The sequence below is a fragment of the Poecilia formosa genome, unplaced genomic scaffold, assembly GCF_000485575.1.
Source record: "Poecilia formosa unplaced genomic scaffold, Poecilia_formosa-5.1.2 Scaffold632, whole genome shotgun sequence".
NCBI lineage: Eukaryota > Metazoa > Chordata > Actinopteri > Cyprinodontiformes > Poeciliidae > Poecilia > Poecilia formosa.
This window is the reverse complement of record NW_006800571.1, coordinates 128,311-143,366: the sequence shown is the minus strand read 5'-3', so window position 1 is coordinate 143,366 and position 15,056 is coordinate 128,311. Positions and strand designations below refer to the sequence as shown.

The following is a 15,056-nucleotide window of genomic DNA, read 5'->3' as shown; positions in this document are numbered from 1 at the left end:
GAACCGACTGACCTTCATTTCTTAAAGTAATGATGGCCACTCATTTTTCTTTACTTAGCTGCTTTTGTCTTGCCATAATACAAATTCTAACACTCTATTCAGTAGGACTATCAGCTGTTTGTCCACCTGACTTCTGCACAACACAACTGATGGTCCCAACCCCATTTATAAGGCAAGAAATCCCACTTATTAACCTGACAGGGCACAGCTGAGAAGTGAAAACCATTTCAGGTGACGACCTCTTGAAACTCATCAAGAGAATGCAGAGTGTGTGCAAAGCAGTAATCATAGCAAAAGGTTGCTACTTTGAAGAAACTAGAATGTAAGACATATTTTCAGTTATTTTACACTTTTTTGTTAAGTATATAATTCCACATGTGTTAATTCATAGTTTTGATGCCTTCAGTGTGAATCTACAATTTTCATAGTCATGAAAATTAAGAAAACTCTTTGAATGAAAAGGTGTGTCCAAACTTTTGGTCTGTACTGTATATATATATATTTTTTAAATTAAAATATAAAAATAAAAATCTTTACTTGCATATTTCTTTGTTTTCCTTCATTCACTTTTCTGCAATATGCAGTATGTCCCTGAAAACATCCTGTAGAGCATGTTGCTTGGTTTAATTTTGTTAAGCCATATCCAAGATATCTTGAGTCTATTTCATTGTCAGGCTGAACTTAAACAAAAGTGGCTTAATGATGCCACAGACCAGGGAGCAACGATGTGTCAAGGCCAAATCACCATCTAATGAGCCCCTAGTTGTTGATAGTTTGCTAGATGATTCAGTGGTTTGGCCTGTCCTTGTGTGTGTCATTGGTGTGCTCTGCTCATGATTAAATATCAGAGTTCAGCTGTAGGTCCAATCAAATCAGCCTCAGGGAAACATCAGCCTAACCAGAGTCATAAGACCAAACAGCAGTACACTCACACACATGAACACACACAGGCAGGAAAGAAAAACCTATGAACTGCAGATCTGTCTTCCTGAAATGTTAAATGTCAGTGCAATAGTGTAAATAATACAGAACACAAACAGTAGATGATAAACCATATTTTACTGTGCTGTAAGCAGTTTTCCTTGGAATTCAAACTGAAAGGTATCAAAATAAAAACAGATGTTATTTTTTTTTAGTTTTACAAACCCTGTGCCTGGGTCAGCAAAAACATGGTATCTATGTGCATCTGCTGTTGTGCAGCACTGTGTTCATGCAAGCTGGTGGAAAAGGGGAAAACAAGGCAAAACTTAAACCAGAAGACAATAGTCTGCTAATTACATTAGATGATTTTCAGGAGGATTGTCAGTTTATTCTGTACAGCACTAAAATCACATTAAAGTTTGCTGGTGATGTCCAAAATCAGGCCTCCAAGCCCGGAACCCTGCACATTTCACTTGCTTCCTTGTTCATTGGCAGGCCTCTGCAGAACTGGAAGACAGTTCGACCAGCTGTGATGGAGTGGAGACTGTTGAAGAAGAAGATTATAGGTTTTAATATTTTAGGAAAATCTCTGGCTCTGTCTTCCTCTTACGGATCCCAGGTATCCGTAAGAGGATACCTGGGATCCGTAAGAGGGGATCCTCTTACAGATACCACCATAAGAGGATCCCAGGTGAAGCCACACACCGAAGTGTGTGGCTTCACTTCGGTGGGCCGAAGTGAAGCCACACAGAAAACAACAATGAGTGTTGACGTCACAGAATTACAGAGTTTAATCCAATAGAAGACAACGTCTGAAATTACAACAGAAACTGCAGAACAACAGAGACATACATTCATTTACCTGAGACAAATGGAAAAGAAGAAGAAGGAAAGAAAGAAAGAAAAGCAAAGACGTCTTTGGAGAGTTGCAAGAGCAAATCTAATTTGTTACTCCTGTGTAGAAAGTTTTATAGTAAAGGAGTATTCTTGTCTTTTAATTTATTCAAATAAGGCATATCTTAGCTCATCTAACCAGGAGCTGTCTCTCCTGGTTAGATGACCCTTTTTAAAGTTAGAAACTCCCTCCAATTTGTTTCCAAGATCAAAGGCCATTTGTCCCCTTTGTCTAAACAAAGTGGAAGCAGAGCTTCTCCTCCACTGGCCTGAACTCCTGCTGTTTTACGGCTTTTCACAGATGAGTGTGAAAACTGGAACTTCTCCTGATTGTTTCCCACACAGACAAAGGGCAGTTCAAAAAGATTTTAGCAAACAATCTGCTGTAACTACAGGTAAAATAAAGGTCAATAGGGCAGAATAAGTTATTAATCTGAAAACTATAATTAGGCTATTTCAATCAAGACATGGTAAGTTTTAAAACTAGCATATTTTAAATTTATTTTCTTAACAAGACATATGTAGAACCGTCTGGACACTGGCTAGAGGGGATTGGATAGTAGATATATCTACATGATCTAGTGCAGGCCCAGTCTAGAGCTACTGTCCTGCAACTTTTAGATGTATCCCCTCTTGAGAACATTTGAACCAAATGAAGGAATTTATCAGCCCTGCAGATGGCTGGTATCAAGCCACTTATTATTCTGCTATCCGGAGACAGGGATTATTCAAAAAAAACTGCATGGTAGTAGCTATTGAGGACTGGAGTCAAAGATCTAGTGCCTTCTAGCGGTTGGTCCTGAAGGCTGTCACTAACGGCTTGTCTGAGAGAACAAAGCATACTGCCATCTAAAAACAACTAAAATTTCTTAAACATCATGGCAGTTTGTACAAACTCTAATGCCTGAATATTTAAACCATCATCATGTTTGCACTAAAGCTGATGAATCTTCACAGCAAACTGAGACTGGAGTCATTCCTTACACTTCTATGCCATTTTTTGCAAATTGAGCGTTACTGGGTTTAATAGATTCACCAAACAGCTGAAGGATGCCCAAATAGTCATGAGGAATGAATTAATCTTAGTCGTCTTGGTTGGTTGCCAAGGTATCTTGGGAAGATAGTCTAATGATCCAAGGTTGTTTAGTTTTTGTTTAGTTCTGCTCTACAGGTGCCCTAGCAGGACATAGTTGATGCTAGGCAGTGGCACATTTTACATTTAAAGTTGGTATCTATGGAATTCCCTGGTCTGAGGGCCATGGAATGACTAGTTTCAGTGGTTTTTATTTTTTTGCACTTGTTAGTTCCTTCTCTTCCCCCATATTGTCACTGCATTAAAACTCTAGCTCCATATTTCAACCCACCCAGAATTTTCTGTGTAGCAAAGGGAATGTAATATAATCATAAACAACATAAACATAAGTGAAGGATTGTCTCTCTTCACAGGCAATCCTGAAGACAATTTAAAAACTGGCATTTAACTCCCTTTAGGGAGAATCCACTGAAGAAAAGCATGTATTTCTTTTCTTACATCTTTCAAACTCTAGAAAACCAAAGCAGTTCTGAGCTGTATATGTACAGTTCTTGGTATGTTAACACAAAGCCCATCATGAAGTGGGAGTTGCTTTCAACATCAACCTGTCCAACTCTGTCCATTTTCCTATCAACACAGATTAGATTCCCTGTTCCTGCTTAAGATAAGCATATCCCACAGCATGGTGTGACCACCACAGTGAAAAAGGTGTGTTCAGGGTTAGGGTGAGAATTGTTTTTTGTCCAGTTCTGAGCAGAGTCCTTTTCCCCATGTGTGCAGTGTCATGGCTTGTGAAGAATTTGAGTCTTCACAGCTCTTGAGCTTCTGCAGGCCTCTTGTCTGATTAATACAAGAGTATTAATCAGGGACAAGAGTTCCCTCCATTCAGTAATGTCCACTAGGCTTCTGGAGAACAGGGACAGTTAGGTGGACTGCCCCTTATCCACCGGCTCTACTTCAGCAGCCCGGCTCGGCTCGGATCTATTTTGGAGTGACCGCGTTTCCACCGGCCCTTCTTGGCTCTGTAGCAGGGTGCCGCCTCCTGGTGGCGGGGGGGTGTAGCGCCCCGCCTCCAGGCGCTGTGTGCTGTGTTTAGTTATTATGCGACCTAATGGCGAGTTGTTGTTTTTGTGAGACAAAAGAAGGAGAGCCAAGCTATTTTTTATAGCCTGATTGTGATTTTTCTGAGACTTCAAGAAAATGCGCGGTGGGAGGAAAGCTGCGATTGTAGCGAGGAGGACAGCAGGAAAGCAGGTGGCTCAGATGTTGCAGGGTGATTGCACGATGATTTTTGTATTAAACTACTATAAAACTTGTAATACAGTGCTGAATATACATGCTCTAATTTTAGCCAGGGTGTTGGAAATAGCTTAAAAGAGTCAGAATTGTGTGTTCTCCCAACTTTGCATGATTTTGTAAATAATGACAATTTAATGCAAAGTTGGGAATTTTAATGGACTTTCAATGCAACTTTTAGAGCAACTTTGCATTAAAAGTGTCATTATTTACCGAATGACACTTCATGAACTGTCATAAACATTCATAAAGACTTCTTTATGTTCATGACATGCGTTATGTCATGTTTATGACAGTGTCATGTCAGTCTTATGCACACCCCTTCAAATAAAGTGTTACCGTAAACTGCCACTGCAGACCATCAGTGTGGTTCTTCCTGCAGCATCTGAGCTGTAGGATCTCATCAGTGTCCGTCTTCCTGACTGCTGGTCAGTGTTTACCTTAAGGATGTCCAGACACCTTCACCTTTCTGAAGCAGGGATCACATGAGCTCAGTGTGCTGATGAAATATTTCTAATTTAAAAACAATGTGGCTGATGTTCTTAGAGCTGAAGTGCATTAACAATATGTTGTTTTTAACTTCTCAGTACGTTTAATTATGATTCATCTGATTTCCAACTTATACTGAGAACAAATAAAGTTGTATTCCTTCTAATCTGACTGGTTCCATGTTTTCACATTTTGGTCACTGAGAATTAATCGGGAGCTTAAAAGTTTAAACTTAGGGTCTTGTTTATCACTAATTAAGGTTACAGGTTGAATTTTCAGTAAAACAAAAAAGGTTTTTGAGTTTGCAATGTTTCAAAAGTGAAAATCTGAAAAAGTTCAAGCAGTGTGAGTTCTATTGCAAGGTGTGCTATTTAGCAAAAAGTTGGTGTTAGTTTGGGATGAACTGTTGACTCCACTTCTGTGCAGGTGTTTAGATGTTAACAGCAGACTTTAAACATAGAAAAAGACATATTGTCCCTATGTTGAAGTGAAACATGAGGACAAAATGTCCTGCACTCAGCTTCTATAAACTAAAGCTTCATTGTAATTCAGCCTGTTGGGGATGTTTTCTGTCTTTTTCTCCCTCTGTAGGATCTCACAAGAGGCTTCTTCAGGTTTCTCTGATATGTGTGTGGGGTTGGGAGGAGAAAAAAGGCTCAGAGATGTCGCTTTTACAGTTGCACCATTTTGGGATTGAAACAGGAAGTGCGCTCAGAGGAAACAGAATGTCCCCCCTCCCTCCTTTTACTTTTTCTTGTGTTCCCTATTCCTCCCTTTGTCCATCCCTCCCCCAGTGTGTGCCATTCATTAGGTACTGATTTTTCTTCTCCTTTCTTTCTGCTGCCAGAGATCTCAGTTTCTCATGAGTTTGTCTGCTGTGCATGTATTTTATTGATCTTCATTTACATTCGACTCACTTCCTGTGTAAATAAATCCAAGATGATGGGTGATTTCTAAAACAACAGAGAAAAAGTTGTGGTATGGCTGTTTCTGGATCCCCTCCCTGTCTCCTGAGACTGGGGCCTGTAGTGCAGCAAAGCTGGTCTGATTAACAGCCAAAGCAAAGGTCAGACTGCTGGGTAACTCAGATATTGCCCGACTCCAGTTCTGCTATTCTGCCCAGCTGTCTATAGCTGTGGCTTATGAGCGTTGTATTACATTATGTAGAATGAGGCCTACAGTCGGTCTGACATTACTTATCCGGAGCTTTGCATGAAAGCTCCCTGTGTTCATATAGATCCTGATTCGATCCACTCCTGGAAATGAGAAAAGCATCAACGAAGGAACAGCTTTTTTTTCCCCATTCTAGTCATTAGTTTTCCAACTTCTCCACTGACAAAATAAAGAAACAGCCTGTCAGCAAAAGGCAGTTTATTTCACCACAGAGCACAAAGGAAAGGCATCAGAACAAAGAAAAAACAAAATATAGAAACATAAACATTGAAGGAATCTTGTGATTTTTCTTGTTTTTTCTTGCCTTTTTAAAATTATGTTTTACTTTTGACGTTTTCCTCCTGAACATCCAACAGCACTCACTCAGGACAAATCAGAACAAGTGTGAGAGAAGGAGGGTTAGTAAACTTTATACCAGTTACAGTCATACCCAGGGGTGAAAGTAGTTTTAAATTCTTGGGGGTACTATGACAAAAGCATATATTTATATATATTGATTCTTTGTGTGCTTTAGAATTTCTGTGCTGATATTTTTTTTTGCGAAGTGATAAAAGCTGGGTAGCCCTTGAATTGCTACAAAATAAAGCTGTATTTCCTCCTTCAGCCCACTGGCTGCAATGCTGACACCTTGAGATGCCATGAGACCTAAATTCTGAACATCATGGCATGGAGTGCATCCCAGTTTTCCATGTCTGGCATATAACCATTCATTTTAGCTTTTAAACTGGTTCTATTGATCCTGTGTCTGGACACAGGATCAATAGAACCTGTGCCAGCATCATGACCTGTTTGTTCTGAAGATGCAGCTTCCACTTCCACGCCTCCTCACCCTGACTCTCACACTGACAGGAGGAACCACAGAGCTCTGTTAGGTTAAAGTTCATCTTCTGAAGTTGGGATGTTTTTCCTCCAACAGGTTCCAGAGGAATCACCTCAAACCAGATGTTGGACTGGATTTTATTTCAATGTCATTTGTGAATGTTAGAGCCTCATTTTCAACAGAGGAGCTATAAAGATGGAAAAAGGTTATCATTTTGGAGAAAGTCTCATCAACATCAATATTTCTACTAAATAAGAGGCAAAAAAAAATTTGATAGAGGAAAAATGTCTCAGACTCTGAGCTCAAAGCGAGATGCCAGAGAGCAATAAAACTATTATTTTGAATTAGACAATTTAATTTCACATAATTATCACGGTAGAAGCCATTTGTTTGTTAAATACTTATGAAACATATTTACCGTGTATGATGTTTGTTGTAAATGACATATACTCACAAAGAAAGGTAATTAGTCCAAGTTTGTCGTTTATTGAACGTTCAGAAACTACAGCGGTTGTGACACGTCACAACAAAGGTAAAATAACTGAATAGGTGATCAACTGTAAACCACTCACACCTTTTTATTCTCCGTCTCTCTTTGTCATTTAAGCACACCCATTGCCGTGGCAACCGCCTGCGCTCCTCGAGCCGAGTACTGATTACGTTCAGTCCATTACGATATATTTATATACGATACGATATTATTTTGCGATCATTAATAAGCCTCTCATGAACACAGTGGTGGTTGATTAGTTAATTTTAAACACCTGCTCTGCTAGTTATTTTGGTAATGGAACCGAAACGCACATAATTGCGCAACACCTTGTTGAAACAATAATCACTGAGATTATTATTGTTGGGTCATTAACTTGAACACGTTTTGTTGATTTTGTTGTTCTTTAATAAAGTTATGAACGTTTTGATAAGGAGTCAGAGGAGGACGTGCTGGTCTCAGCGTTCTGGCAGCGTTCAGTTTGTCATCTAATCGGCTCAAAACCTTCCGCGACCAACGTATTGCAGCCCTGCTCTAGCAAAGAACAGTTCAGAAACAATATGAAATGGGGGGTGGGGAGAGCTATTTATTTATAATTTTATAATCTATTTATAGCTATTTATAATCATGACTGATTAAGTCGTGTTTTGGATTGTTCTTGAAAAACTAATCAGTCACGGCTGCACAGTGCACTGCACTGCACTGATTTTTTATAGCAGACAGCCGCTCCCCTCTCTTGCAGGTACTGCGTACCCCTGTTAAACCTTTTAGGGCTATGGAGGGCTAAGGCTGCCTTACCCCCCTACATTCACCCCTGGTCATACCTGAAAATCAAAAATCCCAGCAACCCACAAAATGGATCATCTTTCATCTAAATGTCCACTGTATGCCAGGTCTTCAACAAACACCTCTAGTAATCTACTGTAAGAGGCTGAATCAATAATCGCTCCTCTGAAAGTGCCTAAGATCTGAACTGAGAATGATACTGGAGCTGCTATATAAAGCATGGTACTGTTAGCCCCCGGCATGCATTGGTACCTCTAAGCACATTTATCCATTGAACGCCAGTTGATGTGTATTCTGTGTACAACAAATACCGCAATGGAAACATTATAACTATACCATATAACTGTCAAAGTCTTTGTCTAATTATGGCTGATTTAGCTAATTTACATTCTTGTATTTATTGCATACACTGTTTTCATTCTCAATTCATCATCTCCTTTACAAAAACAGATTATTGGTTTTGTTTTATTTAAATTAAATGTAATAAATGTCATATGATCAAATGTGATGGGTTTGCTTCACTGTAAACATCATATGTTTTCAGGCCACACATTGTTATAATGAATGTAGAATTGGACTGAGACTCAAAGACATATCTACATAAAAAGATTCATAGTCAAAGAAAAACTGCTGAGTGCTTTAAAAAACTACATTTGGCCCCTTGAAAGGAAAATGTAAAAAATTGGGAGATCATTGGAGTAAATTTCTGACTGACACACAGTGACAGTCAGAAATTTACAGTATCAGTGTATGAAAGGAAAAAAAAACCACGCTCACTTTGAAAACCAACTAACACAGTATTATAATTAAGGCGTGTGTGGTGCAGTGAGTGACGTGTTTTTCCACCTCTTGGCCAAGCAGAGGAAACACTGTGAGTGAGAAAAGCAGCCGGCTGGTGTCCTCGTTTCTGCCGTACCAAAATACAACTCAGTCATGTCAAAAAATTTAAAAAATTTCTCCACTTTAATTTACGAAGGCATACAGTAGTTGAGTGTCTCTGGCCAACCTGACAAACAGTAACACAATTATTTACATTTTGGTTTTGAGTGTATTCTTCACAACCTGAACAGCCATTTTTATGCACTTTGATGTTACCCTCCTCATGATTGATGCAACTAAACATGCAGAAGATTGAATAATTTATTTGAATTACTGCTGACACAAAATGAAGAGCATCAAGCCTTCAGTTGCTCAAAGCATTTTGGGTGAGAACTTTTTTTCCATCCCAACAAATTTGACAAGAGTTAATCAGGGATACTGTGTTGTTCTGGTGGAAATGACTTTGTTACTTTTAGATTTTCCATTTCCATCAACATTGGCTTCTGAAGCTGCTAAAGTCTCTGTTGCATGAACCATCTTGCTGGAATTTGAGTGTTTTTCTTCAATAAAACATTCAATTAGTTTAATCAGACTGCTTTAGTGCAGCACCTGTTTCCTCTGCTCCATCCTAAAAATATTTTAATGCACAGTGCTTTAAAATGTTGCAAGCAAGGGCCTCTAATATTTAAATAGCTAAAATAATTTATTTATAAAATGGTAGCAATCAGCTTAGATATGTGGAGCTTTTTTAATAGGAATTTATGCAGTTTTTTTGTTTGATTTTCTATGAATGACCTCACTAGTCTATTTAAAATTGCTATCTAATTTCCTTGAGCTAATGGTCTGTGCCATTTTGAGCATAAGGAGAAGAAAATATTCAGAAAAATAAATACAGCGCCCTCTACTTTTATTGGTACCATTGGTAAAGATGTATAAAATGCATGAAAAGAGATTAATCATGCTGAAGTTGCATCATTTATTTATAAATCTTCCTCATACCTTTGAGTTAACTGTTGAGTACTACAGGGCGTGGTGCTGGGGCCAGTTCTTTTGTCTGTAAAGATATGCCTCTTCTTGGTAAAATTATTGGGCATCATGGGATCCAATTCAATCGTTTTGCTGACGATATGCTGATGTATTCAATGAAGAAAGTCTCTTGAAGACAAAAAACTCTGGTCGATCTAATTTTCTGCTTTTGAATAGAGTCATTCCAAAAAAAAAAAAGAAAAAAAAAACACCATACCTTACGGGATGGTGATTTTTCTTTCTGATTTTTTTTTCAAATTTTTTTCTGATTTCCCTTCAGAAAATTGATTTTTAATAAAAGCAAATAATTTAAAAGTTAAATTGTGCTTACTTTTTAGTGTGAAAAAAAGTTTATGTGTTCTAGCACATCTTTATCATTAGCATCAATAAATGTAGAGGGGGTTTTAAATAATCTGTATTGCCAAATATGTGTAAACAGTGACTTTTGTCTAGCAATTGCTCAGGTTCCTGGATACTGTTTAAGCCTGTTCATGTCTTTCAAACTGCAACACAAGTCTGAAATCTCAAGAAGTAGCTTGGGAAATAGGTCAGGTGCAGTTCAGCCTAGATGTTTTCCACTGTTCCCTTCATATTTATTTAAAAAAAATTTACGTAAATTTTCCTTTAAACAATAAAGAAAAAAAACAAAATATATCCAGTAAATACTTCAAACCTGCCCCGAGTGAAGTCTGCGGTGTTTGTGGGGTATTTAAAGAAGACAGAGACAAATCATAAGTGGAGTGTAACTCAGGAGTTGTGTATTTTTTTCATCAAAGATGGCTCTCTAATTAGTCTGCCTACAATTTGTGCTGGTGAGGGACGAGACGAACAGTCTGTCCATTGTACTGCTGAAGATAGGAGATGAGAGAGGAGATTAGAAGAATAAGACTTCTCTGCAGCTGTTCTCTCTCGTGTGACGATGGGAGCAAAATACAGGGAGATATGGAGCACAAGAGGGTCTCTCGCTTCTTCTCTCTGCTAAAGTTCACTGACAGGAACACTTGTGCAACATTATCCCTAATGCAGCATATGACCAGTCAGACCCTCCACTCTGGTCACATGTACTGGAGGTGGAGGCCTTTTCCATCTGGCTCATGCTGCTTCCAGTAGGCAGTGCTCCGACTCGGTTTAGTGACAACGCTGTCATCAGTCTTATGTACATGAGGGGGAAGGAAACTCTCAGTGCTAACGCAGGTGTATTTGGTGTTTCCCACCTTTCAGCTCAGTTGCACATTTACAGAGGTTCAAAGCAGTGGTCAACATACATGTACAACTGCTGGAATCCACAGGTTCAAATATCAGTCAGATCCACTCTGCTTCCATATGTCAGTGTCTGTATAGGTTCATCAGTGTCAGAGCAAAGTCCTTTATGCTTGGAATGGTGGCGGGTTTCACAGTTGCAGTCACAGAAGCGTGAAAGTCATTGCAGCATGATGTCTTTGAGGTTCTCCTGCAAAATTGTGTCCTTGACGGCGTGAAAGACGAAGCGGATGTTTTCTGTGTCCACTGCAGTGGTGAAGTGGTGGAACAGCGGCTTCCCCCGGTTTCTCCTCTTCCGACTGAACGACTGGACCAGGAACTCCTGGAGGAAGCAGGGCAGGAACAGGAAGTGTGAGTTAGTGTGGCAAGTTTGTAATTAAAGTATTTCTACACCTTCAACTGTTCTACAGTTCTAACCATAAACTAAAAATGATCCACCAAAACTATGTAATGCATACTTAGTTTACAAATTGTTTAGATATTTTATTTTTTATTCAATTCTATTCTATTCTGTAATCTACAAAATGTTGCAAAAGCCACCTAAATGATAAAAAAGATAAGTTCTCTTGTGAAATTTAATCTCAGCACTTCACATCACCATAGACACACCATAAACACACAGTGGTGGCAGCATCATGCTGAGAAGGAATTCCTGCAGCAGGAGCAAAGAAGCTGGTTAGAGCTGATGCGAGAAGAAGACCTGATAGGCTGAAAAAGATTTAACTTTTCAGCCAACCAAAGACTCCAGAGAAACCTTCAGAAGTGTGATGGAATAGTTTGGATCAAAGTATATTCATCTGTTAAAAAGGCCCAAAATAAGGTACAAAAATAAATTTGATTGAAAATCTGTTGCAAGTCTCAAAATTGTCAATGTCAGTGTTAAATTTATTTATATAGCACTTTAAAAACAGGTGTAATACTGCATCAAAGTGCTGTACAAAACGATAATAGAGTAAGTTGATGAAAAGAAAAAGAGAAATAATACAAGAAAAAAAATCTCTATATTGTTAAAATAATAAGAGTAAGTAAGAATAAGAATAAGAATAAGAATAAGAATAAGAATAAGAAGAAGAAGAAGAAGAAGAAGAAGAAGAAGGCCTCAACTTCTTCTTCTTCTTCTCAACTGTATCAGGCCTCAACTGAATGCCAAAGCATATAAATGAGTTTAAGAAGCGATTTAAAATGATCCAGGCTGTGGGCAGATCTAATCTGGAAAGGTAGATTATTCCAGAGATTAGGAGCAGCAACAGAGAAAGCCCGATCTCCTTTTCTCTTGAGTCGAGTCCACGGACTTTCAGTAGCAGCTGATTATTTGATCTTAAAGTTCTTGACACAGAATAAAATTTCAAAAGATCCTGAAGATAAGGAGAAGCTAACCCATTAAAAATTTTATAAGTTGTTAAAAGAATCTTAAAATCTATTCAGTATGAAACAGGCAGCCTACAGGAGGCTAGTATGGGCCCCATATGGTCACACTTCCGGATACCTGTAAGAAGCCGAGCTGCTGCATTCTTTATCACTTGAAGATGCTGCATCTGGGATTTATCCATACTTTTATATGATGAATTATAATAATCCAATTGAGATTTAATGAAGGCATAGATAATTCCTTCAAAATCCTTTAAAAAAAAAAAAAAAAGATTTCACCTTTGCTAAAATCTGTAAGTGATAAAAGCTGGATTTAACAACAGAACTAACTTATTGGTCAAATTTTAAACAGCTATGAAAGATAAAACCAAGATTCCTGGCTGAAGTCCGACAAAACTGAGCTAAAGCACCAAGTATCAAATCTGGATTTTTAGTGTGAAGGTTTTGACCAAATAATTTGACTTGAGTTTTACTATGATTTACTAAAAATTGTCATTCAGAGATGTTTTCCATCAAATCAACTGAGTATAAATTATTTATAAAAGAACAAATTGCATTGATGAGTGCTGAATCAAAGAGCTTGATGCAAATGTATGCCACATCTTTTGTAAAATGTACAGAAAATTTGAAAACCATGGATCTCTTTCCTTCCAGTAAGAAGTTAGGGTTGAAACCAGAAGTGTACATACACCAAATAAAGAAACATCTCCTCCCTCAATACGCTACAAAGGCAGCTTTCTTTATCACTGTTTGAAGTTAAATCAGACCAAACGTCTCTTGCGTTGGGTTAGCTGGAATCACCAAAATGATTTTTATTTGCTAAATGAAACAACAGTGAGAGCAATAATATGCCAGAGATTTATTTGTTAATGTCTACAGAATAACGATCTCTTGAAACAATGAGGTAAAGTCCAGATGATCATGTCTTGGCTTTGGCAACTTCTGACAGGTTGCCAAAGCAACCTAATTAACTCAACATTTGAGTTAATTACCTATGGATGTAGTTTAAAAAAGGTGTGTGTCATTTTATCTGGTGTGTGTAAACTTCTGCTTTCAGCTGTATGTGGGTCTTTTACTGGCATCTTTCTTGTTGTAACATGAACATTTAAGCTCTACTTTTTAAGAGGGACTGTACTTTGAAGCAAGAAAAATGCCTAAGAAAGCAATATCAGGTTTGCCATGAACTTTTACCGTTATTGCTTAAAAACTACGATAAACTGTTAAAAAACCTAAAATAAATGGTCTATTTGAGTAAACACTCTCTGTCTGTTAAGAAGTAAATCTGGTCTGGTGGAGACACAATGCACAACACTTATGTGAAATCATCACATAAAATTATCAGAATTCCACTCCAGAATTATTCTCTAGTTGTGTTACTGTAAAATGAGATTGGTGGTCAGAATGTGACAAATGTTGAAAAGTTTTAGAGGTATGAATGTTTTTTTACACAAGCTACAATGGCTCAAAAACAACCAGAACTTAAAGAACAACCAAGTTATAGTTGGTCTTTGAAGGCTCCTCTCCTCTCTTTTCTTTTCTTCTGTTTTCCTTTCTTACAGCCAAAACAAATCATGAAGGAATATTGGCAGAGGCAAAACTTGAAACAAAGCATGATCATGAACATTCACAAACTGCTTTTGTAGCAGACAAAAGCCTGTTTCTGATTAGTCACCTGTACATTATCCAGGAGGCGGGGGTCTCCTCTGAACTCAGGGAAGTTCTTGCGGATGTCCACGGTGCGGATCTTCTCCACCAACAGATCCGTTTTGTTGAGAAACAGGATGATGGAGACATTGAGGAAAAGCTTGTTATTGACGATGGTCTCGAAGATGTTCATGCTCTCCACCAGGCGGTTTGTCCTGCGGTCCTCCATCAATACCTGCACACAAACACACTCTACATTATACTTTGTTTGGGTTGTTTGGTTCCAAGCCTTATCAGAGGAACAATTAATGATTCAGCCATAATCATATGACCCCTGATTTGAACTGGAGCCATATCTGTGAGAACAAGCAGGGCTCCTCAATACGCTACAAAGGCAGCTTTGTATCAATCTCAGATGTTGAGATTCTTGTCCATTTTATAAGTCCAAAAGTCAAGAGCCTGCATGAAAAACATTTTTACAGTATCAGCATTACATAATAATAATAGTCTATCCTGTAATGCTCTCTCCACATTATGCACTGTATTTAGATCACTATTCTAAGTGGCTCTCATGCAGCCTCTACATAATGGTGCAGCATTAGTTCAAATGTGTTAAACCAGTCCTGCTTTAACCACCAAGGTGTCTGCAGCATTATGATGTCTGTACTAACAGTGATATTTTAGATGCTTTACCTACAAATTCTCATTTTCAATTCCAGCAGATTTTATGTTTATACAAAATATAAATCAACATTTTTAACTGTCCATCATTTATACTCCCCAGTGCCCATCTCCAGTGGTTATTGGACAAGATGTGGGACAGGTCCATCACAGAGACACAGGACAAACATTCATGCACACAACCATATGCAGAAAGACTCCAGGCTGGGATTTGAACCCAGGTCCTCCTTACTGTGCAGCCATTTTTAACTAGTATTTTCCAACCTTCAGTACATGTCATTCATATCAAAGAAACTGCTCATATTTAATAAAAATAAATGAAGTACAACAGCTCCAGCCAGAAAACTTAGCGGGGT

At 38.3% G+C, this 15,056-nt stretch overlaps 1 protein-coding gene across 1 annotated transcript; it reads right to left on the bottom strand.

The window, feature by feature from the left end:
- Window positions 1–10,142: 10,142 nt before the first annotated feature.
- On the bottom strand, window positions 10,143–15,056 carry LOC103130406 (guanine nucleotide-binding protein subunit alpha-12-like). The gene is made up of 2 exons (XM_016665907.1): window positions 14,048–15,056; window positions 10,143–11,329 (listed from the first exon to the last, which is right to left on the bottom strand). The coding sequence occupies exons 1-2, from the start codon at window positions 14,246–14,248 to the stop codon at window positions 11,168–11,170; spliced, it is 363 nt and encodes a 120-aa protein (XP_016521393.1). The 5' UTR covers window positions 14,249–15,056; the 3' UTR covers window positions 10,143–11,167.

Coding starts and splice junctions, on each gene's coding strand:
- LOC103130406 (XM_016665907.1), bottom strand. CDS start 14,248: ATGGAGGACCGCAGGACAAACCGCCTGGTGGAGAGCATGAACATCTTC. Junction 11,330..14,047: donor GCCTCCTGGATAATGTACAG/GTGACTAATCAG, acceptor TGCTTCCTCCAG/GAGTTCCTGGTCCAGTCGTT.